The 26961-nt window shown below is 40.2% G+C and overlaps 1 protein-coding gene across 13 annotated transcripts in view; it reads left to right on the top strand.

The window, feature by feature from the left end:
* The window catches only part of LOC111657121 (calcium-activated potassium channel subunit alpha-1a), a 103090-nt gene extending 83413 nt beyond the window's left edge, over positions 1–19677 (top strand). For 5 of the 13 annotated variants that reach the window (XM_087174792.1, XM_087174794.1, XM_087174793.1 and 2 more), the window contains 11 exons: positions 165–258; positions 5837–5960; positions 6341–6565; positions 7165–7357; positions 8280–8393; positions 8621–8713; positions 9697–9827; positions 10637–10831; positions 12392–12510; positions 12650–12871; positions 17304–19677. In XM_087174792.1, the coding sequence (XP_087030918.1) occupies positions 165–258; positions 5837–5960; positions 6341–6565; positions 7165–7357; positions 8280–8393; positions 8621–8713; positions 9697–9827; positions 10637–10831; positions 12392–12510; positions 12650–12871; positions 17304–17325 (1532 nt within the window). In that variant the 3' untranslated portion in view covers positions 17326–19677. Of the gene's footprint in view, positions 1–164; positions 259–5836; positions 5961–6340; positions 6566–7164; positions 7358–8279; positions 8394–8620; positions 8714–9696; positions 9828–10636; positions 10832–12391; positions 12511–12649; positions 12872–15136; positions 15139–16352; positions 16382–17303 lie in introns of all 13 variants that reach the window. The other 8 variants (XM_023409152.2, XM_023409151.2, XM_087174795.1 and 5 more) reach the window with 4 other exon arrangements.
* Positions 19678–26961: the final 7284 nt, after the last annotated feature.

Below are 26961 nucleotides of genomic sequence, written 5' to 3'. Positions count from 1 at the left end.
TCCTGTCCACTCCATCTTGTTCACCCAACCTCACTTTCCACTCTGTCTCCCTCTCTGACCGTATTCCTCAAATTGTGCTTTGTTGTTCTTTTGGTGTTACTGATGTGTGGATTTTGCGTGTCCTCTGATGATTCCCTCCCTCATACCGTGACCCTTTGTTGCAGTTGAAGAAGACCAACAGTTGGCACTATCGCCCAAAAAAAAGCAACGCAATGGAGGCATGAGGAACTCTCCAAACTCCTCACCCAAGATTATGAGGTAGGATATCTCTGGTGACATGTCTGTTGCATCTGTGTGTTTAATTTGTATGCCATAACACGTCCCTCTGAGAAGATATTCTGGTCAAAATCTTTTGATAGCTAAATTCAACCCGATTTTTTGGCCACTTGGAGGCAGCACAGCGTACCACCAACACAACACAGATATAATATCACCTTATCAAACAGTGAAGATGAATGTGTTAACAAACAGTTGCTTACATTCATCACACTGAGTAATATTAGCATACAATATCTATAGCTGCTAAATGTGTTCACCAGCTAGTCGCTAACTTTGTCTGCAATTTGGAGCTTATAGTCGTTTTGTAGCTGCAAGAAGCTTCCTACTGTTGTTGGAAATCAGGTTGATGAAACGAGAAAGGAAGTTAAAGTTGTGGGCCATAAAACCAAAACAATGAGTTCAAAGAGGCTAAAAATGCTACATGGAGTTGAGGGTAACTGCACAGTCTGACACTGGTGATAATTCTCTGTGGACCTTTTTCGAAAATGATTATGTTTACAATGAAACAAATAATAGCAGATATATCTTTTTCAGATTTTTTAAAACTGTCAAATATTGATATCAGACTCAGTGGTCCTGTTTCAGTCAAACTCTACAGTATATATTATGGAAAACATGTTAAGGAACCTTTTCTGTGCTCCTGTATTCATGGAAAACATGTCAGAGGGCTCTATGCCACGAGGTTTCATGTGACACCCACAGACTACAGCTCTTAAACAGGCCTGGCACTAATGACAGCACCAGGCAGTCAGAGAGGCTCTAAAGGATAGATAGCCCAAGGCTATTCATCTATTGTCGGATCCCTCTGAGTTCTTTTCAGCACGTAAGGCCACAGATGATATGTATCATCACAATGAAAGGCGAATTCAAATGCTACCTTGCTTTTATCTTGTCCTGTAAAATTAAAACTGCGCTTATTGATTTTGACTGGCGATAACACTGTTATTCAACAAGAGGCCATTAGAAGGATGATAATAGTAATAGTCATTGTCATTAAGTGCCATGTTATAAAGAAGGCAGGCAACAAGGAAGTCTTGCAGCCTGACTTATACAGAGTGGAACTGTAAAGGACAAATTGAATTAAAACTGACAGATGACATTATGTTCCCATTGCTAATTTGGTTGCTATTTATTTGGCACTAAATCTACAAATGTCTATATTGTTTAATACTGATATACAATACAGATCGACAATGTACTGTAGCTATAAAAACGACTTAGCATTATATCTAAAAGGAGTGTTTATACGCATAATTTAGCATTTTCCTTTGATCTATGGCCTCTGTTTTTTCAGGTGGGCGTTTGCCCTTGTTTGATTTGGTTCAAAGTGGTGTCAAAGTTGAATCACTCCAGGTGATTTCCAGACTCTTGGGAATAAAAACCAGGCTTTCCCAATGCTATAGCCATCAGCTAAATAGCATCCCACCAAACAAATCCATCTACTTGCCATGCTAATGCATGGAACGATACAGGTGGATGTGTTATTTCACCCAGTGTCTCTGCAGCCTACATGGTGCAGAGGGATTCGCTGCGGTAGCCTAAGGGATACTTCATTGCAACAAGCGGGGAAAAAAAACATCTGGGTGTATACTATATCAAATGTGTTTTTACAGGACCTGCGGCCTCAAGGCCTTTGTAAATAAGTAATGATCAACAGATTGGCTGTGGGTTTTGAAGATCAAGTCTTTGTCAGTTTGCATGAGGGGAAGGATTTTCAAAGACTTTGCCTGCCCTCACTGCTTGCATTACAGTAAGCCAGTGCAGTGATGCTGAAATAGAAAATCTGCATAATATGCATGTCTAGCGTCTACTTTATGTCTCTCTCAGCTGTCATTACGTGCCTCTAGAAGACACCTGGCCTTATGTTTTGCGGTCGTGACGTGTGAAGTCTAGTCAAACGTGTCATCTTACGAATGAAGTAGTGGAATTATGGTGCTGATCATTTTGAATGTTTAGAAGTGTGCCTACTAAAGTGACACTCACAGACACCTCTGTGTAATGAAACAAACCGCACAAAAGAAAGAAGCGATCAGCTGTGGAGGCAGAACTGTCTCCTGTTTCCAGATGTATCAGCAAACTAACACGTCCCGTCTGGAACTTAGCAATGACGAGCTCACTGAAATTAACACCATTTCCACAGGCTCCTTGACGGGTCATAAGACACATCTAATTGTGGGATGTCACAACGCGTTTGGTCACATCGGACGGCGTCGTGACATACACGTCATGTCTGCTACAGCACCACTGAGGCAATTGGCAGTGCAGGATAGTGACAGGCCGTCATGGCTGACAGTGAGCGATAGCTATCCTGGCAGAGCTCTGCCTCACCAGTCATCTCCACAAGGACAAACTGAAGTGACAGCGGCACCACTGAGTGAGTGGTGAAACATTCGACTTCTGATGAAATATTTAGTCGAGGTGTAAAACCACTAAATGCTTTCAGTCTTATTAGAACTTGCATTTCAGACTCAAGCAGAGGCTATGCAATAATATAACAAGAGTTATGGAGGATGATTGTCTCGGACAAATCATGGCTGAATTAATAAATTACTTTATTGACAAGAAATTAATCAACAACCTGATTTATCAGGTGTTAATTTCGTTCGAGGCAAATGGCCGCCCAACCTGAGTCCGGTTCTGCTCAAGGTTTCTGCCTCTTAAAAGGAAGTTTTTCCTTGCCACTGTTGCCTAGTGCTGGCTCTTGGTGGGAATTGTTGGGTCTCTGTAAATAATATTATAAAGAAAAGGTCTAGATCTGCTGTATTTGGAAAGTGCCTTGAGATAACTTATGTTGTGAATTGGCGCTATACAAATAAAAATAGACTTGACTTGACCTGATCAAACATTTGTTGGTTTCAGGCTTTTCAAATGTGAGGATTGGTTGTTTTTATATAATTCTAAGTGGAATATGTTCGGGAGTGCTGGTCAGATAAAATGAGAAATTTGATTACAGAGGTCTGGGAAAATGTAATGGTCATTTTTTTCTACTTTCTGACATTTTATAGATGATTAATCATAGTATAACTGATTAATTATACAAATAATTGATCATGAAAATTTGTTGGAACAACGACATGGATTTAGGGTTTCAGTGTGTTTATTTACTCCTTCTCCTGCATTGTACACTTGCGTTCTATATTTTAAGATAATATTTACATTCTTCAACCACAGAATTTAATTTGCACACACATGTCCTTTCAAATTAAAATTGCTTTGACAGGTTGGAGTCTGAGAGGTAGAAAGTGGAAGGAAAGACATCTCTTTCTCCAACTACTTCCATTCTTGAAAGGACATCCAGGTCTTGCCTAGGGGTATATAAGCCCAAAGGCAGGCTTTTTTGGCTTCAGTCTCTTGGAGCCGGAGGGATGGTAGTTTCAGCTGACACTTTCATGCATACTTAACGTGTTACTTAAGGTAGCATTCTTTTAAAGTACTCACATGGATTAAAGAGATGCTCTTCTTATGGGGAGAGGACTTGAAGTATTTAAAAGGTTTTAGACAGAGACAGAGGGATTCTGTCCATGTTTTCAGAAGATAACATCTTCAGCTGTGATCTGAATCTGACAAAGTTGATTTAGTGCAAGGGGAATTGTGTTGGGCAGCAGACGGCTCTGTAGTTACCACTGTGGCTGGTTTGACTGCATAGGCTGGTTGAGGCGATTTGGTCTTAATGTTCCCCTTTTGTCTGTGTGCGTTTTCCTCCAAAATTAAAAGACATGCAGTGTAGGTAAATTGGAAACCTTCAAATCAGGAAGTAATATAATAATATATTATCATGCATCGACTACCAGTGGAATCCCGATGATATGATCATTTTTAGTTTTTGTTTCGTTTTGCAAAACTCTGTAAAGTTATTTGAAGTTAAAATTGGAAACAAAATAAGAATATTAAGTTTTATTAATAGATTAAAGTAATTCAATATAGATAAGGTATGAACATGATTCCTAATTATGCATACATTTACCATTTTGTGATATCAACATTGGAAACATATTCTCATCAATATTGTGATATTTATTTTAGCTATATTGTCCAACCCTAATTGCCTATAGGTGTAAATGTGTGTGTCTTTGTGCAGTATGTGTGTTAGCCCTGTGATAGACTTTGGACCTGTTCAGCCTCTCTCATAATGCATGGTGGGATAGTCTACAGCCTCTGAACAATGATAGACAGATTAGAAAATGGATAGATGGGAAATGCGTTAAATTGGTTAGAATAGAACAGTAGATAGACTGTCGTTCTACTTTAAAACGGCACAGAACAACAAAGCTTTGTAAATTTAAATACTTCACATGTCATGGCTCAAGAAAATGGCCTCACATACCGCATGTGAGAAAAAAAGTGAAATCTCCAAAGATGAATGGTCTGTAGACAATAACCCTAGCATCTGATGTTGGGTCTGAACTTTAGATGCATTATTTCGGAGGACGATTGTTATCATTTATTAGAAGGATTTTATATATATATATATATATATATATATATATATAATTTTTGTTCTACATTTTTCATATATGCATATGTTTAATTAAAAAAATATTTAGTTTTATGTTTGCAAATTAATTTTATATTCCATTGTATTTTTTCCTTTTTTTTCTATTTTTGTTGGGGGTTCGAAAGGGAGGAAAGGTGAACATGGGAGAGTTTGAAAGTCAGATGATGTTTTTGGTGAAAATTGGAAATTATTTTAATATATCATTAATATACCTCGTATCGCTCTGACCAGAGCAAGCATGATACAACCGCAGGTACTCATGTCTGGGTAGGATGAAGCTCACCACTGCGCTCAGTGAGATTAGTTTATGTAGTTCCGATGCTATGTTTAAAAATTAATACACTTCACTTTGGAAAGCAAATATGATTGGGCAAATTGCTGAAATATTTAAAGTCTGGTCTGTTAAAGCTTTTACCGTGCAGCACACTACGTCGGAAGCTGTATGCAGTAAGGGGGCGTAATTGCATCTTCGTGCTCATGCCAGTCAGCGCAGTGTGTTGCTGCCATCTCCTTCCGCCTGGCTGCCGCTGCTGATGTCACTCTGCTGGATGACATGGCAGTGTTGTTGGCATTTCTGCAGATGGTCTCTGACAGGAATGAGCACAGGAAGGAAAAAGGGAAAAAGCTACTTTTTTTTCTAATACGAGTGATTTGTTTGGAGATCCCTAAATATTTTGATGGTCTATTAATGAATGTTTTTCACAATTAAAAATGTTAATTAGTTTTTTTTATTTGTTATTATTTATTCATTAGTATTTCAATTTATTTATTTCAATTATTGCATTTCATTTTCCAACCTCTAATTGCCTGATTTTACTTACTAATTGTTATAGCTTGGAATATGGTTTTAGCCTGACAAATCAGCTCATAATTTTGTTTTGAAAGGTGCTGTACATAAAAAAAGCTTCTCCTAATATTATAATTCGAGGATGATATTCTCAGGTTTATCACTTCATAATTTAGCTTTATTAGTCAAATGCATAGAACTAGGTCATTTAATCTACAGTCACAGTGTCTTATGCTATTCTTTCATGCCCTCCCTCTTGTCTTTTGTTTGATCAGACATGACCCACTCCTCATCCCTGGGAACGAGCAGATTGAGAGCATGGATGAGAATGTAAAGAAATACGACTCCACAGGGATGTTTCACTGGTGCCCGTCCAAAGACATCGAGAAGGTCATCTTGGTGGGTTCTGCTCCTTTACGCGGCACACGTCATTTTTCCCTGACACTCTTCTCCCCGGTGACAGATGTGTCATGTCACAAAGCACCATCAGAGGTTGACAGGGCACTTAAACACTCTAATGAGGTGTTTGACTTGTCATTTGGTATATGGGGGCCCTGTACATAGAACATTTCTTGTACTAATACATATGCCATTTTTCAAATTACTTTCATAGTCTAGTGCAGTCATAAACTGCATGATATATTTTACTGGGTGAGCAGGCAAGTACAAGAGGAGAAAGCATTAACCTTTGTTTAAAAAAGCCAGTTCATGCAACATTTCAGTCATAAACATCTTTTTGTCTTTTTTTTTTTATCCCTCGTTCTCTCTTTCCCTGTCAGACCCGGAGCGAGGCAGCCATGACTGTTCTGAGCGGACATGTGGTCGTGTGCATCTTTGGAGATGTGAAATCGGCATTGATTGGTCTCCGAAATTTTGTCATGCCCCTGAGAGCGAGCAACTTTCACTACCATGAGCTGAAGCACATCGTGTTTGTCGGCTCCCTTGAGTATCTGAAGCGAGAGTGGGAGACTCTTCACAACTTTCCAAAAGTTTCCATTCTGCCAGTGAGTACAGCAAAATCTCTAATTTCTATATACGACTGTAACAGGTATGACAAAACGAGCAACCCTGCCTCTTCATTCTATACATATACAACTCATTTGCGTTAACAAGTGTTTTGTGGGAAACATAATGCTATTATTAATCAATGCAGTGAGGAAATATTTTAAGTAGTATGTATCTGCAATCTATTCACTGCCAGTGCTAAGTATTAATACTGAATGTATCTTGAAAATGTCATGTATTTCATGTATGTTCTGTAGAATTTTCACTCCTGGCGACTAAAACACGATTAACATTGTCATAGCTAAGTTTTAGCATTTGGTTAAGATCAGGGAAAGAAAGTGGTTTTAGTCAATAAGCCTTTAAAGTGCATCATCCCACCTGTATGATGCTTTGGCCTTACATGATTCAGATGTTCTTTAATGATTTTTCAATATTTAATCAAAATATTGTTTTATTATCTCAACCCTGTAGGACAGAGGGTTGAATAGGTCTCACGGATGAGAACGGCACTTGAAGCATCACATTTAGCCACATTTTCATTTACTTCTTGTATCACATAGGTGAGATAACAAATTCTCTCCTTCACTCCCTCTCAAAGGGCACACCGTTGAGTCGGGCAGATCTGAGGGCTGTCAACATCAACCTCTGCGACATGTGTGTCATTCTGTCAGCCAATCAGAACAATATTGACGACGCATCACTGCAGGACAAAGAATGCATCTTGGCGTCACTCAACATCAAATCCATGCTGTTTGACGACAGCATCGGGGTCTTGCAGGCTAATTCCCAAGGTAAGGAGTGCCCTATCATAGTTCACTGCACTGCCTGTAAGGGACAGGGCCCTGGCACAGAGAATATCCCTCACTGGGTGCTGCCTGGCTGACCTGGTGTCACTGCATTTGACACTAAACCCTACTGACTATTCCTCAGGTTACTGTAACAACTGCTTTCTTCACAAACCTAATTGGTGGCAACAAGCACAGAACTGGCACAACAGCCTCACCTGGCTCACACATTTTTTTTATTTTTCAATATCTGCGGCTGCTTTGTAAGAATAATATAATATGTATAATTTATGAATGTTGCATGTTACAGCTTTCAAACCAGCGAGTGAAGCAATCAGTCAGCTCGAGATGGCCTTCAATAATGGTCATTGAGAGAAATGCTTTTAGAAACCTTTTGACCTGAGGAGGGAGAGAAAAAAATCCCTGCAAATTTCATTATTCCTCTAATACGTGTACGACCTCGCATTTGCCTTAGTCAGCAGTAAGTGATGGATGTCAAAACACGGCCTATGTATAATACATACAGCATCTCTGATTTAATGTGCTTACTTGTCAGTCTGAGGAAAGCAAGGAATGTCAAGTCAATCTGGATTCAATCTTGCGTCACTTATTTTCTATTTCATGGCTCTATACTGTACATGCTTTTCTTTGTGTGTGTGTGTGTAAAAGGTTTCCGTCTCCATGCACACACAGTCTAAGGGAAACAAAATGAGCAGTGTGTCACATTTATTATATATAGACTAATATTGGACCTTGTCAAGAATACGGTAACATCACACTCAGCAACTTTATGCTTTAGCAGTAGCCGGGAATGGATGAAATAGCCCCAGTGTATTAGTTCTGCTGATGTGCCTGTTTGTAGCCTCTGATGAAGTATTGAATATTGCATTAATAGAGTGTGCTTCATGTTATGTGTGTATCCATTTAGGTTTCACACCACCGGGGATGGATAGATCTTCTCCTGAAAACAGCCCAGTCCATGGATTAGTAAGGCAGACTTCTGTCACAACTGGAGCAAATATTCCCATCATAACAGAACTAGGTATGCTTGCGTCTGTATTTAGTGTCAGATGATTGATACATTAGCTCTACTGTTGCATGTCTTTTCAGTTAAGTAGTTGTAAACAGATCTGAAAACACAATTTCTGCAATTAGAAGCTGTCAACACTTGATTAACCGTACTAAAAGTTGAGTTTTTTTTATGTTTGTTTTTTTTTTTGTCCCTTGTTGACGTGCTCCAGTAACTGTTTTTCCTCAACACTTGTCTAGCACCATTAGCAAAGCCAGGCAAAAAACTGCCTGTGATTTCATTCAGTCAGGATAAAAGCAGTGGGACCAGCATACAAATGATAACTGAGCTTGGTAAGAAGTGCCTCTGTCCTGTACTGCAGTGTTGTAACTGCTGCTGCCTCCATATCAGCTTTCTTTTGATTTCTCTCGCTGCACAAGAGGCTCAGTCCATTCCCATAGCATCACTTTGAGCACATTTTACCCCTTGGTTCTGGTTGAAATTGCCTGTCTTGTTTTGGCCCCTTCTCTCAAAGCAAAAATTTTCCCTTTTATTTTTCTAAGAATTACAAGGCCTTTGATCCCTCAGAAGTCCTTGTGGCTGTTTTCATAGCATCTTCTGTCGGATCACATTCTCTGGCCCTTCTTTCATCTCAGCCCTGTCGATATGACTGACATTTATTTCTGTCCTCACAGAAGTAGCAGTTCTCCAACTAAATTTTACATCATTACTTTCTTCCAGCTACTGCATGTGTTTTTGTGCTCAAAGACATCTTCAAAGAAGGTTCTGGGGCAATGAGATACTTTCATTTGTTTTGACATGCAAGAACAAGTAATTGGAAGTTCTGTCTTGGATTTACAAGACAAACAATGGCATATTGGTGTTACTGATATTGACCTCAGGAAGACTTTGAATCAAGGCCTGGAGCTTTGACAATATGCATGGTGTCATGATTGTGCATGAATGGCCTGGATATGGAATGTGGCAGAGGCAAGTTGGTCACAAGGCCAAACACAAATACCAGACACAGTTTTACTTCAGCTGATTGAAAGAAAACCACAATTTTGTCCAAATTCAGAACTAAGTAGTGAAATAGAATGTGTCGAACACAGATTTCTAAAACAGTCCATATCTGCAGCTACTGACTGTTGTGCATAACCACTGTACTTTTGTGTCATCCTCTTCACGTCAGTCAAGTATTTGCCTGATGTATGCCTAAGCACACAATCCATGCTTTTTCAAACCACAAATAACTCCATGAGATCTGGTTTTAGTGTGGAGAAAACAAAATGAGCAGAATTTGAATAACTAATTAGATGTACATTTACCCCCATAGTGAATGACTCAAATGTTCAGTTCCTGGACCAAGATGACGACGACGACCCGGACACAGAGTTGTACCTCACTCAGCCTTTTGCCTGTGGGACAGCCTTCGCAGTCAGTGTGCTGGATTCCTTAATGAGTGCTGTAAGTCAGAATCGATTTAGCTTGCACACTAATCTGTAGATATAAAGAGATTATGATAGAGTTTTTTGTGTGATGACATATATCTGTCAGCGATCTGAAATATGCAAAGAAATGTTGTGTTTTTGATATCAGGGCAGATAGCAGAATACCTCTGGTCCCCTCAGAAAAAAAATGTAGGGGCACTCTGCTCTCGTTAAAACAATAGATGACATGACTGGAACTTGTCCCAGGTATGATGGATTCATTTGTCTGCCTTTCAGTTTGAGTGAGGTTAGAGCAAAGCTGCCTTCAAGTGCGCTCCAGTGTAGACAAAGGTAATGCTACCTAATGGACAGCCCTCATCCATCATCTTAGTCAATAGTGCTGTCAGCAGCCGAGGGAGATGTCACTGTGCTGTACAAGCAGGGGGAGACAAGAGACTGCAGTGCAAAGAAAAGGGCAGACATTTGCCCTTGTTAAAATTAACAAAGCAAAAACGGGTTTGAATTAAAAGCTACACTAAGGAAAGTGTATCTTCTGGCTTAACATGCAGTTTGTAAAGCTGATTTTTTTAAATCTATTTAGCTGTTGGAAATGCCTGGACAGCACGAATGTGTACACGGACTTCCTGTGTTTCTCTCTGATGCGAGTGAGAGTAACCTGCAGTAATTGGATTCTCCTGTCTTTTCACTCAGTGTAGAGAGCAATGTGACGTGACAGAGAAGAGTTAGATAGCACCATTCGGGCTGGCTGGCACTTTGAGAAGGTTCAGTTGTGACTTTGCTGGCGTTTGCTTAAGGACTCACCCCCCTCTACCTTCATTCCTTCAGACATACTTCAATGATAATATCCTCACCTTGATCCGGACGCTGGTAACAGGCGGGGCGACCCCGGAGCTGGAGGGGCTGCTGGCGGAGGAGAATGCGTTACGGGGTGGCTACAGCACGCCACAGACCCTGGCAAACAGGGACAGGTGTCGCGTGGCACAGCTGGCCTTGTACGACGGGCCCTTTGCTGACCTCGGGGTAAGTGACTGGTCTTGTCACCCAAGGGCTAAGCATATCTTTGTCTGCTTATATTGTGGGAGCTGACTTTAGTGAAAGGATTCAGATTAACAGGGACTGTTATCACGGCTGTGACATAGAGTTCAGATGAGTAACAAGGATTTTGTGTTCTGTGTCAATGAAATAAAAGCACTAATCCAAATGAATCACCATCAGATAAATACATTTAGTGAACAAAATCCTGGCATTTATTACATTTCATACTCTACAGTCCTGCAGTTTATGGCCTTAGAAGGCTTTCAGTTACAATAATTAAAAGAGTATTAATGTGTGTTGGTGCCCTTGCACTTCAATGAAGCAATGCTCCGTAAAGTGTTGAAATAAAAAGCTCATTTGTCATGCATACCTACATGCCTTTGGTCTGCCACAGAATAAAACAGTGAAGGTGTGAAATGAGCTGAATTCTTGCTTATTCTACAAAGATCTTCTATAATGGCCAAAATTATTGGTACTTAGAAGGGGTGATATTTCAAGCAGACTATTGTCTGTCTGTTAGTCTCACAGGTATTTTCAAACAGTCATTCAGCCCATTGAAATGGAGAAAATGTTTGGTATCATTGTGTACAAGAATTGTCTGAGGAGATAAGGAAGAAAATATTTCCCAAGCATGGTCAAGGTAAAGACTATAAGATCATCTCCAAGCAACTTAATGTTCCTGTGACCACAGCTGCTGATATTATTAAGAAGTTTAAGGTCCATGGGACCGTAGCCAACCTTGAATGTGGCTGCAAGAGAAAAATTGACCCCAGATTGAACAGAGGCGCCTTACTTAGAGAAAGATTAAAAAAAAAAAAAAAAAAAAGCCTGACTGGAATTTGCCAAAATGCATGTAGACAAGTCACAATGCTTCTGGAAGAATGTCTTTTACAGCTTAGTCACATTAGCTCTATGTCAACAGAAGAAAAAATGAAGCTTTCAAAGACAAGAACACCATGAAAGCACAGAGTAGAACGTGTATGATGAGGGGAAAAAACTAAGCCAAGCTAGCTATCTTACAAATTGCAGATCATTAGCTGTAAAGAATTTAGCACAGTTTATCCAAGAGCACTGACTCAGGTCCTATAACTGTCTAAAAAAACATGCGCATTTGGAGCACTTTATATTCAGACAGAGGAGGATTAAATAAAACCGGATGGTACAACACAACTAATAACCTGAGATAGCTTTCTCTCTCTTCCCACCCCTCTATTATTCCCTTAAAGGTCGGCACTATGAAGACAACTTTCTTTTGGCCAATGATGGAAATTTATGTGTCAAAGTTCACCAAAGCTTCACACTGATTGGTTTCGCCCCACTGGTCGATTCCACTGAAATTAATTAATCGCACTGCAAAATTAGCCAAGCCTTTAGGGTTATCACCATCATCATCTGTAACAGACAAACAGCGATCAGTTCAGGACTCATTTTTAACGCTGGAGGTATATTTAGTCCATGTAAATGATTATGATGATTTATTTTTAGCGTTGCTTTTGTTAAAATGCAGACTGTGTACTACACTGTGTGTTTGTCTCTTTCTTTCAGGATGGGGGTTGTTATGGTGACCTGTTTTGTAAAGCCCTGAAAACGTACAACATGCTGTGCTTTGGCATCTATCGGTTACGAGACGCACATCTAAACGCACAAAGCCAATGTACCAAACGGTGAGTACGGACCAAATGTGTCCTTGAAATTATATGCTCAAAACTGGGATCCACAAAAAGATAAGGCTTGGTCAAAAAAATCTCTTCTACCTAAACTATATTTAGAACTGGCCCCCCATCTGTTCCCTCTCTCCTTTAGGTATGTCATAACCAATCCACCATATGCGTTTGAGCTGGTGCCCTCAGACCTGATATTCTGCCTGATGCAGTTTGACCACAACGCCGGCCAGTCTCGAACCAGCCTCTCCCACTCCTCCCATTCGTCCCATTCCTCCAGCAAAAAGAGCTCCTCCGTCCACTCTATCCCAACCACCAACCGCACCAACCGCACCAAAAGCAGGGACTCACGAGACAAACAAAAGTATGTGCCCCTCTAAAGCTCTCTGACTTTGTATGTCCTTGAACAGTGCCTGCCAACAGTGTTGTCCTGTGTGTCCTTTTGCAGGGTCCAGACAGACTGTAACATGTCTGGCTGGCTATGTGTGTATGTTTGTCTGAATGTGTATGTATGTGGTACTTCTATGTCTTAGTTTGCATTCAATAGCAACATGCAATACAGACCAGTTGCCCCCTGAGCGGGGCCATCCCATGGCAAAGGGCAAAGTAAGAAACCACAAAGGGCTTCTGTCTTTCTTTTCTTTCCATCCATTGGTTGTTACTGTGGTTGTGAATTTTCCGTTCTTGTACATTTTTTTATGCCAAGAATTACAGTACACTTAAGTAATGCAGTTATTCTTGAGGTAATGTTTGTCATGATTTAACAGATTTTTTCTCAATTTTCACCATAGGACAAATTTTTGATAGTTAGAAACCTATCCAAAAGCACTCTGCAGTTAAAAGCAAGATATCTGAATCAATTTTGTTTATAATGCACTTTGAGACAAATATACATGTAGACCAGTGCAATGATGAATTCTGTTAGTTTCCAATGAACTGCTGACCTGGTTCTTATCCTGGTTTTATTGCATTTACTTTAAATCATACTTAGGTTCACCGTCTTCACCATTGTTTAAATTTTTCATTGCTGTCTTCACTGTGGTGCTCTTACCTGCACACACAGGGCCAACTCCAACAAGTGATTAAAACTCTTCAAGTTTGAGATGATGCTATCTTGGTTAAAATGTGAAGGGAGGTATTTTTTATGTTTGATATGGGCCAAATCACAATATATAAGAACAGAATATGTCCCGAGAGGAGGAATTGGCAGACATTTCAAACCCTGTAGTTTTACTTATACTCGTATTAACAACTCTCACCTCTGTGATAATGATCACCGGGTCTCTCTATCTTAAAGCATTCCAAGTTTTGCTCTGTTGAAACTTGTGTTTGTCTTGTTTGAATAAAAGCTGAACCGTATTGTACTTGAACTGCACTTTATATGACATGTCTTAAAAGTTCACATTTTGTCATGTCTATGAAATACTGAACACCATGTCATCTTAATGCCTGTTGATTTCCATTATCATTTAAATGCTATATTTTACTCATATGGCGTATTAATTATGTCAAGATATCTGCAATCAGCAAATGTTATTAATAAAGCTACACCACCATTATAATTACATTGTCTTCACATGTTAATGTCACATCTCAGTGTTATTTTATATTTGTTAAACTCTTTTTCAAGGCATTTTAGTGAATGTTTGGCTACCTAACAATGTGGTTATTCTTACTTGGTAGATTACCAGTGATTACAATTTTATCAGATAATGAGCAAGTGCACGTTTAAACATTCTGCTACAAACTGCCCCACTATGTGCTGAAGGTCATGGGTCAATAGAGCAAATAGAATTGTATCATCTGCACATGTAGTCTTTCCATGACAACAACCAAAAAACAACCATGTTGGGCAGAGGTTAGTGCAGATCACGCTTGATCTATCACTGAAAATACTGACACAGCCCTCACTTGTAGTAAGAGCCCAAGCATCTCATAATCAGTAACTCCACAAGCCACTACAAGGGAAACGGCCATGAACCTTACAATGTCTACACAACACTTGTAGCCTAGATAGGTAAGCTCCCAGGGCCACGCCAGTATTCCTGCCAAAGTAAAGAGCTTGTCAGTTGTTTCATGACCAGGATGGAATCCACATTGCACCTACTGAATCTGAGGTTTGACAATCTATCAAGGCCACCTTACCAAAATATATGCATTATTTTCCCAGTCCATAGGCAAATCCAAGACTGCAATGTGGCACTGAAGAGGTGTGTCCAAGACACCTCAACAATATTCAGAGCAGAGCTTTTTGTTTGCCTTCTCCAGTGCTTCATGTAGGTTTATGAACTCTTCCAAGTGTTCCTTCCACAGCACAACAATAGCCACAGTTAAGGTACGCTATTCTCCTCTCCTGCTGAGACCAGTCCCTTACTTGTCTAATGGTTCACCATAAGCTCTCTGAGACCCTCTATATAGTCTCCCTAAATTCCTCCCACATCTGTATCTGTGCACCTGCAACTATAGGCCTAACAATGCCTATCTGTCCATTCAGGAATCCACTGAGACAAGTGAGCAAGCATCAACAACTCTCGGGCCTCAAGATAGGATTTGGTCGAAGGTGTTCTGGTACCACATCCAATTACAACCCAATGCTTAAACGTGTTCTGCTATGGACAGTCAAGCACAGAAGTCCAATAACAAAGCACTATCCAGGTTTAGATCAGGCGGGCAGTTCCTTCTAATAACCCAATCTAGATCCCCCAGCAAAAATACGTGGCACCCTATGTAAGAACAGAACCAGAGACTCCAAGAAGGCTTGAAATTGCAAACTGTTCTTTGCTTCACAGTTGCAAACACACAAAGAACAGTCTGAGCTTTCATCTTTGCAGAATGCAGTTATATAAAGGCAACCGTTTCATTTTTGGGGACAACTCCAACACAGCAGTGCTCAGCTTTCAGTTCATGAGTATTCCCAAATATACCTGTCACCTCTTACCCTGAACAACTCCAGAAAATAAAAGAATCCAACCATAATCCAGGAGCATGCTATGTTAACTATGGTTGGCAATACAAAAGCATGATGAATTTAAATTACCATAACTCATTACAGTGTACAAGGAGCCATAGTATTCCCAGACAGGATGTAAGTTTGAGTTGATAAACATTACTGTCTGTCATCATGTGTATTTAAATTACAACTATATAAACATGTTCTGTTATTAACATATTTAGAGGATTTTGCAGAATTGGCAGAGGTATGCGTTCTTTAAGTACTTTCTAATATACTATTGTTTCTATGAGAAAATATTATACTCAAATATTCTCTTTAAAAAAATGAATGAGCACATGTTACATTTTCACAGCTGCTGAATGAAAACTACAGGCTTTCTCTGGTTAGTAATCTGTGCTAGAAAAAACACGATCAGCTGCACAAATTCATTTACATTGCACATTTTGTAGAAATACATTTATGTTTGACATGAAGTTGCTGAGCCCTCTTGTTTTGTGCTAATATCAAACTACATTATATAACACATTTGGTATGTTAGCTGCATGTTGCTCTTTGGGTTCTGAATTACATCCGAAACATGGACATCATCCTCCAACTGTTTTGGCAGTAGGCATGGATACAGTATGGCTGCTTGATACATGCTACAGTGGCGATATGAATAGTAATGGCACTTAAAAGATTTTCTGACATGATACATGTTCTGTTTTTCTTTACTTTTTGTTGAGTTGTTTGGTCACACCCCACTGATTAACCTACTCTACATCCATATGTAATGAGAGCATCTGCTGTTTTTATGCCTCTGATCATCATACTGTGCAGTTTCTGTTATTAATGGTCATATTAGTATTTCCCATTTAGCTTACATTTAGTCTACTACTTTCTTTTTCCAAAGTGCAACAAGGATGAATAGAGTGGGCCAAGGTATGGACGTGAATGATTATGCATGATGTTAAATAATGCATTGAACACGGTCATGTCCTTGCTGACATTTTGCCCTCTGAATGAAAGCCAAGTAGTTTGGTGTTTTCAAATGGCTGCATCAGGAGCGCATGGTTATGACCTATGCAGTACCTCTCACTGTAGGTATGACTGTGTGATTGCAACTGAATGGCTTGCTGCTACTTCTACTTTATTCTGTATCAAGTCGTGTTTGATGTTTTATTATTGGCAACTTGTATCTGCTGGCATATGCGTTAATGCACTGCAGCACCACAGCCTCAAGTCATGTCGATGAAAATGCATGACCGTGGACATTGCCAAGTGGATGAATCACCAGTGATATACTATGCCAGACTATCTATTTCCTTCTATAACAAAAGAAAGTTGCATCAAGCCAAAAAGCCTGAAGCCCCTCAAAAAGATAAAAAAAAAAATAAAAAAAAAACTCATGTATGAATTGTGAAGTTAAAAGTATTAGCTTCTAATTTAGTATAGTGAAGTATTAAAACAGATGTTGTTTAAGTGGTGACCTGCATGTCTACTGACCCAACAAACCGGCATGCTTACATGGCAGTATGGTATATATGAAAAACATTTTGATGAGTGACACTACAGAGGTGAAAACTGAGATAATGGGACAATGAATGATACTTACCTGCCATTAAAACTCCACCTCAGGGCTTTTTTTTTTTTTTTTTTTTTTATCATGTCAGAATTTCTTTCTACACCATCAATTCAAACAGTAATTTCTTTTCAAATGTACAGTGTCCTCCCAATGTTCTGTGTTCACTTAAAACACAAACCAAACAAACTGGTGACACTGAAATTGTAATTGACATCCATGTAGCATTAACTGTCTCATGTCCCTCCTCTTTGTCTCTATATGATTTGGTCTCTTTCTCAGAAAAGACATGGTTTACAGATGAGCAAGAGAATACCCACCTGAGGACCATACAGATCAAGCCTGTGAATACTCTCGCCGTCAACCAAGTCAGTCAGTGTAAATCCACAAGCAGCTTGATTCCACCCATCAGAGAAGCAGAAGACGAGTGCTGAGCTCCGGAACCACGCCGACACCTGGACGCTCGGACTCTCAGAAGACTTATCGTGTAGGTGTCGGGCTGGGATTCAGGATGTCTTCTCGTCTGCAAACATAAATCATCAGCTGACTTTAGATGACACGAACACAAACTGCTTTGCTTATTCACCGCTGCAGCAAGCTTATTGTACAAGCAGTCATACATGAAATATTCATAAAGACAATCATAGTCAAGTTGCGCAACCACTCAGCTATTAGATTGCACAGTTAATCTTTAGTGGTGACCAGACTCCATGACTTTTTTGTTCCATTCTGGGGAATGAGGGTCACTTGAAGGAGACGAGCAATGTAAAAATTACTACTATCACTAAAAGAGGTGATTATTATGATTACTGGATCAAATTTTGCAATTATAAAAGTTGCCTTTTTAGCTGTCGATGAACAACTACTACTATTACTGCATTTACTTTACCCAGTGCTGCAGAGTTATTCTGTACAGTATGTTAAAATGTGTATTTTACATCCAGCTGCGATCCCACCACAATGGCTTTGTTAATGACTGACTCTCAGTGATTCCTTTGCCATTTGGAGCTAATTCACAACATTTGTGACAGTTACAATGGCCAGTGTCCATGTGTAAATGGCATTTGGCTCCAGCCTTATCTTTATCCATTTATATTTGTCTTATCTTTGCCTTTTTGAAGTCGTTTTGTTATAAATGTTTTCATGTTGCTGTTTGGTTGCAATGTCCTAAAAACCCAGAAATCTTACTGAGTAAAGCTTTTAAGTATCTGCAAAGTTGCTCCAGGGGTAAGATGTTTTTTTTTTTTTTTTCTTCTTTAATCCCAATAGCCAAACATGATAGAGCTGTTTTGCTGGCAACATTAGAATATAACCAAAAATCTTAAGCAGTTTCTAATACAGTTGCTGAGTTATTCATATACTAATGACACCATAGACAGCAAAGCCAAATACTACCGCATAGCTTGGCGCCATATAATAAGTCTGTAAGTGAGCTGAATGTGAAAGCCACATATCGCATGAAGTGGGAATCTTAGGTCCTCCATTGGCTGTAAGCACTGCCTGACACAGGATTGTCTTGGAGGCCATTAAGCGCTTATGTTGTACTCCATGACCAATCTTAATGCCATAATCAGACATGTTCATGCTTTTTGTAGATACATGAAAAACAGCTCTATCATTTAAAAAAAAGGGGGTTTTGGCTATTGATATGTTCTGATAGATTCTATACTTTTGGTAAACCATCTTGGTGATCGATTGCATATCTGATATATCCATAAAAACAAACAATGTACACACATCTGATGAAGCATCTATCATTTGTTTCAGTTTGTAAGCACATGAGGCCAGAATAGAGAGCTAAGAATGGTTATTAATCATGTCTTATCTGAATAACAACAAAGCTATTTTGGTGCTGTTGTCACCTTTAAAAAAAGCAAGCAATCCGTAAAAATCCTTAATCTGCAGAAGAAGCGTCACGGTCCAGGCGAAGATTCGCGTTGGATGTAAAAAGAGCGAGGTTGTGACATTTTTGCTGGCCCTGGAACATCCAAGCCATCGACCCCTCAGTGCCAGTAATGTGCCAGGCAGTGCTGAAGCCAGCGGAGGACTCCAGAAGACCCACTGCTGCGAAAAGAGGCTTCTAGTTTAGCTGGATTTGAGCAAAATTGACTTTTGCTGTGAAACTGAGAAATGTACTTTCCTCTTTGCTTTCCATCTTGCCAGCTCAGAGACCATTCTTCAAAAAAAAAAAAAAAAAAAAAAAAAAAAGTTTTTGAATTTCTTAACATGAGGCTGTAATTCCCTGGAGATGAAAGAAAAAAAAAACGCACTGTAGTAGATAATTTGAAAAGTCTTAAAACTTTTTTTAAATGATCCATCATCAAGCAGAGCCTGATATCAATTCATTTTATGTACTCTTCAAAGAAATCTGTAAAGCTTAATGTAAACTATTTCTTTTTGGTGTATTCTTGTTTGCCAGTACCTGTGGGGCTGAGAGACATTCGGCATTGCAGTCTAGTTTGTATTATTTTGTGCATTTTTCTTTTAGCACATTGACTTGTGGATACAATGACAGTGCTAAGTTGATATTTCTGACTATGTCATAATACCCAATAATAAATACAGTTTATTGTCTTGTACAAATAGGCTTGTACATAAATTGTACATGATTTCATTTTGTATTTTCACAAATTAAAAGCTGATGTATTGTGTTCTACAGTATGTCAGGTCTTTTATTTTCTAATGGACACACAGCGAAGCTCAGCAGAGAAAACACGACAATTCAGCAGCTCTAAGCCACATGTTACACATTTGTATGTCAAACAGGGACTGTATATATAAAGTCTGATAACCAGACATCATGTGACATGGGACACCTCGTTGCACCCTCGGGATAATGGCAGATAAAAACACTCTCCACATTCTCACCTTGGGGATGGAGAGGGCCCATCATGTTGCTTGTTAACGATTTTACACACCATGGCGCCGTGGGAGACGGTCAGCATGCCAATAATATTTATAGTCTAACACCTCGCACAGAGGCCACTGATTTCCCTGATCCTCCTGCCAGCCACAGTGTCATCTCTTAGTAATAAACACATGTAGCTACCACACTAAAAAACAGCACTGATTACAGGATATATTAACTATGAAATGGGCTATTATATATATTAACTCTATGGACTATGCAGTGATTTCAATTGATTGATAAGTTAACTTGCATATCTTCTGAAAGAGCTCATTTCTTTCTGCTTGCAAAAAAATATCCGGGTAAATAAAATTTCTCTGGGTTGTTAAAGTATAGACTCACACACACACACACACACACACACACACAAATCCACAGTCCCCCCTTTAAAGACAACTCTTGCCCAGCTGCACAGACTTGGCTGGTGATAATAGTTTCCATGACAATGCAACACTCCAAGTGCATCAATGCCAGCCTGGATAAACAGTGATCCTTTACCAAAACAAGGGGGTCATTACGGCAGCTTGTCAAATCAATGTTGAGAGTGTCCCGGCTGATTAAGGCGTCCCCTCTCAGTCCTGACACAGTGTCAATACTGGCTGGCCTGTGGCGGCACACTCCCATGATTGGACTGAAATGCCTATCAGTCAGGCAGCTGAGCTGGACTAATGATTCCCTGTGCTGCCTATTAGAGGGACATGACAATTTAATCCTGTGGGCCAGGCAAGGAAAAAGTGACCTTGGTGCTTTATATTGAGGCTGAGGTAAATTGACATGAGCAGATAAATCTTTACCCTGGGCTATTAACAGAATTAAAGAACAACAACAAAGGCAGAAGGTCCTCTCTTTTTTGTTCTGTCTGCCTGGCCTTTCCAAACCCTATTCTATAAAAAATACCCTAAATTTGAAAATAATCTGGCAGAAAAAAAACAACCGTAAGATATCACTGCATCATTAAAAAACACATTTCTACTCAGCATTTGTGCAACAGATCCAATGCTTAGAACAACAAGAGTCAAACAAAAGCCGTAGGTTAAATTCTTCTATACTTCTATACCATCAAGTTGGAATATTAAAAGTGGATATTGCTTAAAGCTCAAGGTTTTTCAGATGTTCAAAGCCCTGGGGCGAGGTATATTGCCTCGGACATCTATCTTAAGGCTATGAGAACATTGTCTACATGGTTGGAAAAAGGCCATGTGTTTACACAGATGTTTCAAGCTTTTAGCACACAGATCTTCCTGTAGTGAGCCGCACCACCATCTTTTGTGCCAAGGGCCATATACATTTTGCATTAGTTTACCCTTTGATACAGAAATAAAAGGGGGCAGGAGAGCTCGCAGGTTTGCACGCAGTATTTTAAACAAGTAAAGATCCTCGGCGCTGCCACGTGAATGTTTCTCTGAATCTGATTCAAATTGAGGAAAACTTTGCTGTTAACATTTCCGTCACTACAGCCTCATTTATTCCCTCTTTTCTTATATTTTGTTGCAAGGTGACCTGTACACTGAGAAAAAACATTGTGCCTCTGCAAATTTCTACCAGAGAAACAACAAAAAAACAAATGGCTAAAGATAAGAATTTCATCCCTGTTGTAAGGATAGATCACCGGCACTGGGAGGCAATTTGCCTGTAAGGCACAGTTGCCGCACTGACCCTTTATGTTCCCTGTAAAGGTCAACATTTCCTTTTCTTTTGTTTTACTCCATGCATGCATAAATCAAAGCTCCTGGCTATTTCCATGTTTGAAGTGGGAAATACCACTCATCAAAAAACTAAATCTAACCTGTATTATCATAGAGTATATGGACTTTAATATGAAATAAAATAGCATCTGTGTCAAGTGCAAAATATTTTTATGGGATGTTTTAAGAAATAAATACTTTAATTTGTTTCAGCACCAGCAATGAGATCTTTCCCGATTTGAAATTATAATTTGGCACATTCAAATCACCTTCTCTTTTGCCTCCGTGCAGAGAAATTAGCAGTAACAAACAGCAAACAGATGGCACTATCCCATAACATCACTTCTCAGCCCAAGTTGTAAACATGATTTACAATTTGCAAGAAATTATTTACTGTGATTCACGTTTCTGTCAGCACCACACTGGAGGTTAATAGAAATGCCAGCATGCTCGCTGATTTACTTAGTAAAATTTTCATCCCAAGGTTCAGGTTCAGAAGATTGGAGTCAGAGAGAGTTACAGGATTCATGCATTATGCAGAGGAAGCTGACACGACCTTCAGCCATCACAGTCTTCTCTATATATCACACTGGGCTTGACCCTCCCAAGGCCAGAAGGAGCATTTGATATATTTAACCACTACTGCCATTAAATTACTCACATTCTTTATGAGCTGTGCCATTTTATACAGCTAGCAACATGGAGGCAATATAATTTTGATTAAAAGTGGTTTTACACTTTGTATTTGCTTTTTACCGCGGGTGATGCTTCAGCAATAAGGAAGACATTCGTAAGTCAAAGGCAAACTAAATCAAGAAATAAATCTACTGCATGGCCCTTCTGATTTTTATGCCTCACATTATGGCTCCGCCATATGCCGGCCATATGTAGAAATAAAGAGGAAAATCTGCTCCTGCTGTTTGATATCGAACACATCATAAAATGATAGGAAATAAAGTGCTGTTTTAGAGTGTGAGGTCCATTTTAATATAATTGGCTTTGGAATTATTTATGACATTAATTGCTACATTATCGACTGGCTGTCAGCTCCTTGGGCTTGCAGTCCATTCTTCTTCACAAAGAGCACTAGCTCAGCCTAAAGTAGACTGACAAGCTAATTATACCATCTTCCCTCTCCATGATAAATGTCACTAATGTGAATCTGGCCCAGAAATAAGACTCCTCGGCTACCTCAACCGCAAAAGTCTTCCTCTCCAGTGAGGATCTTTAGATAGGGACGCTTCACTCGTGTGTCATGTGTCACGTGTCATTTCTTCCTGAATCAAGTTATCTCAAAGAATCCAAGCCCCTAATTGTGAAATCGCTCTTGTTAGATTATGTGTATTAACTACTGAACATTCAAACACACTTGAATCCACACCGGCATGCTTCATCAGAGGTGCTTGTCGGATGATTGAACGGCTCCACCCACTGACACCTCTCCGACATCAGATTGAGGGGGGTGGGAGGTTGTGTCCCACGATTTCTTCTATCTTTTCTGAAACTGATGATCTTACATTCACACCTACTTCGGGGAGTGATTGGCCGACTGTGCCAATCACATTCTTTGTTACAAAACTATTTATGGCACTTTCCGTACGAGTGCAACACCATGAATGTCTTAAAGGAGAAAGTGCCTGAAAATGTGCGTTGTTATCCCCCATATCTAAATGATACTGTGACGGGTTTTTTCACTTTGCATTTGAGTGTGACCATTTGGAACAACGATACACACTTTTGATTTCCTACATGCTTAGACAGCACCTCATAGGAACAAGTTGAACCCAGCTCATTCTGTCAGTCAAATATATGAAGAGTAAATACTATCCACTCCATGTGACTCATGCATATTGGAGAATATGTTCCATTTTTTAAATGATCTACAGTATCTGTTGTCACATTGTAGTTTTGAGGAGAGCGAGGGCAAACTTAAAAGAACATTTTCCCGTCACTCCACCCAAAATGTTTCATATGTATTCCCTTTTTAATGAGGCTGTTTACATATTCCGACTTCACTTAGGATGTATCCTGACAACAATGCGAGCTGACACACACCAAACTTGGTATGTCCCAGAGCCATCTTCAATGGCTGGGATGCTGTCAGCTCCACCTACATCAGTGGCAGTGTCTCAATGGTAGTACGACACATGTCACAAACTTTTAAATGTCTGCTCTTTTCAGCATGGCGCTTCTGCGGCCCAAAGATGGCATTTTATGTGTATTAATGTGTGTATGAATACTGGTCAAAGAGTAAGCAGTATTTTGCCGCAATATCGGCAAGAGGGAAGCTTGTGCTTTGTAAGGATGCTGAGGCTCAGTTGAACCCTCTAGATCAATAAATTCAAATGTTTTTGACACTTAAGCTTCTTTGTATACATATTTGATAAATTCCCAATAATTTATGACATAATCACTCTGCAGCTAAATCAGGCAGCAATCAGCGAAAAAAAACAAACAAAAAAAACAATGCCGCATTAAGCTCGGATGTATGGACAAGAAAAGCCATCTCTGGTGATTGCAGATGCCTAGTGCAGCCAGACACACATCTGAACTTCGACCTCCTTTGATCAGCAGTTTTGGCAAGGCAATCCATCATGGTGCTCTTACTGTCAGAAGAGGTGCCTGGCTGCAGCTGTGTGTCACTGGCTAAGAGGGGCTGCTTAAAGGCAATCATGTCAACCTCCACGCGACTGCTCAGACTTCCAGACTGAAGGAGGACTTGACAGGGGCAGAAGAGTCAGATGAAGACACTGGAGGGCTGTGTCTGATTGCTCTGTGGCCATAAAGTGATGGCTGATTTTATCCCCTGTGAACAAGCAACTGAATAAACTCAAAAATGGCCTGACCTTTCTGCTAAACCATGGCTTTTGTCCTGTTTTACTTACGATGAAGTAGATGATGGCACTCTTTATGAGCAAAAATTGTTTTCTTTTTTATTTGAAAATCATTTTTTAATAATACATGTTTCTGTTCAACTGCTATACATGAAAAAAGAAAAACATCACAAAAAGATAGGATATGAAAAACTTGTCGAGCCTGACCTTCAAAATATGTTTATGCGTCTAGACAGACGGACTGAGCACTCTTTTGAGGGATCACTGGCTGAACATAGTATGCTGCTGAGCCATGACTTTAACATCAACTTCGCAATTAGAGGAAATCTAACATGTTTTGTTATTTTTAGGTTTCTCTCCAGGAAGGTTTCAGGGCGAGCTGACCTTACACAAACACACCAAAAACAACAAAGCCAAGGGGAAAAAAATATATTTACATGATCAGGAAAAAATTGGTGGATGAGTGCATTTTTGGCACCCGCAGGAATATTACATGGGTGTATAGTGCTGATGTATACATTATAGATATTTGGAAAGAAGCCTGGATTCTTATAAAGAGACCTCCTGAGCAGCAGGTTAGGTCCTTGTCTTAAATCTCTGCACACAAAATGCCACTTGTCAGATTGCGGAGAGTGTAGCTACATCCTGGTGTAAATAAGACAGGCGGTGAGTGATATTCCAGTTCCACAGCCAATGATTTCCTGATGGGAAAGCAGATAGCGTATTCCCGTCACTTTAATACAGGCACCGAGTGCATTAACGGCAAAAATGGGCCTGACTTTCAAACAAAGAAGCTGAGTGACGGCTTGCTGACTGCAGCTCAGAGTGTGCAATAACATGATGTGAAAGGACATTGTCAGGAGCCGAGGAGACGAGCCCGGATTGTACATAGTTGACAGAAAACAGAGATGAGGACAGAGATACTGGTGCCGTATTAGTGGCCAGCATATTCAAACACCCTCCTTGAGTCTAAGCAAACTTGACATCACCTCCAATGGCTTCAAAGTGTTCACTCCCCTCCACCACCACCACCCGCCCCCCCCTGTTCTCTTCTGTCTGCAGCCAGCTTTCCCCTCTGATGTGTCTCCAGACTCTGCTCTCTCTTATGAAGAGAGTTACCAGCAGGCCTGTTCTGTCAGGACAGGAGGATAGGGGTGCCGCGGCCTGCGGATACCCTCAGTCAATCTACATTTGGTCACCGCGGTGGGAAGTGTGCTCATTTTTTCCGATATCTGAGCTACTTGAGGTGATCCGAACACTGAAGTGTGAGGAGCTGTCACCTTGCATAAAGCTCTGCGCCACTGGAAGATGTACGGCCCCTGATATGCTAAGAGGGGGGAGGGGGTGGGGATCTCTCCGTCCTGATAGGCTGTGAGGACACTGGGGACCCTATAAGAGAGAGGGGGGGAATGTATTCCGCTCTGTCCGCCTGGGGACAAGAGGTCGGCAGGGAAGGAGGCAGCTCATCACCAGGCCCCCTGCAGTCTCAGGACAGATTTCTGCTGTTACTGGGGCAAACACGGGGGAGATATTTTAATGCTGTATCAAAATATCAACAAGGGGCCAGCAGAGAGAAGCACCAACAATCGATACATCATTGCTTCTGCAGAAAGTTGGAGGACAAAAAGAGTACTGTTAAACCCTGCACAACAAGAGTTATTTAAAACTCTGAATGGTGGTGTTTGTTTTAGTTTTGTGTTTTTCCTGGAAGGTATGCTGTAAGCCTGCCCAGTGGCAGCAGCGGGCACCGCTGTTTGTGCTCTACAGGCCATTAACAGTTCACCCCACCTTCTCCAGCAGGGCAGCAGCTGGGGGGAAAGAAGCATGCAGCAGCAGCGGTGCAGGATCTCACCGGCACAAAAAAAAAAAAACATGACCAGAGGCAGAGAGGCCCGAATACGCTCAGAGTAATGTTGGCAGCTGTGCAGCTGTGTGTGATAAAGTGCAGCTCGCCGTAAATACACTCTGGGGCTCCCCGCACAGCTGGCGACCGTAGGTTACAGTTCTGAAAGATGGAGCGCAGGAAAGGGATAGTGGGAGGAAGAGACAGATGAGGGAAATGCAAAGCTTGCATCTACACATCATCTGTCTGAGGCGGAGAGAAGGATCAGGGCCAAATTCATGAGAACACGGAAGATGAGGAGGAGGGTAATAAAATGCTATTGTGTCAGTATGAGAGAAGAAAAGAGCACACTCGTCTGACATTCATATATATTTATGTATATGTATGTACACATACAGTATGTTGCTACGCGAAAACAAATAAAAACTGTTACTGCCTGATAATGAAATATGACACAAAAAAGTCATGCACAGGTTGTGTATGACAGAAGATGTATTATCCACTACCTTGAGGAAGAAACAACAAAGATAACGTGCCAATGTGTCAGGGAGAAGAACTCACAGTGAATTTAATGAACGTATTTATACTGCAATGAGCTTTTAGCCTTTCAGGGTCATTATTGTGTCAAGTGATGAAACTGCCACAGATGTGACACTTAGCACTGAAGTTA

Source organism: Seriola lalandi, unplaced genomic scaffold (genome assembly GCF_002814215.2).
Source record: "Seriola lalandi dorsalis isolate HSWRI2012SDOR001 ecotype SW California unplaced genomic scaffold, Sedor1 jcf7180002054383, whole genome shotgun sequence".
NCBI lineage: Eukaryota > Metazoa > Chordata > Actinopteri > Carangiformes > Carangidae > Seriola > Seriola lalandi.
This window is presented reverse-complemented; position numbering and strand designations above follow the sequence as displayed.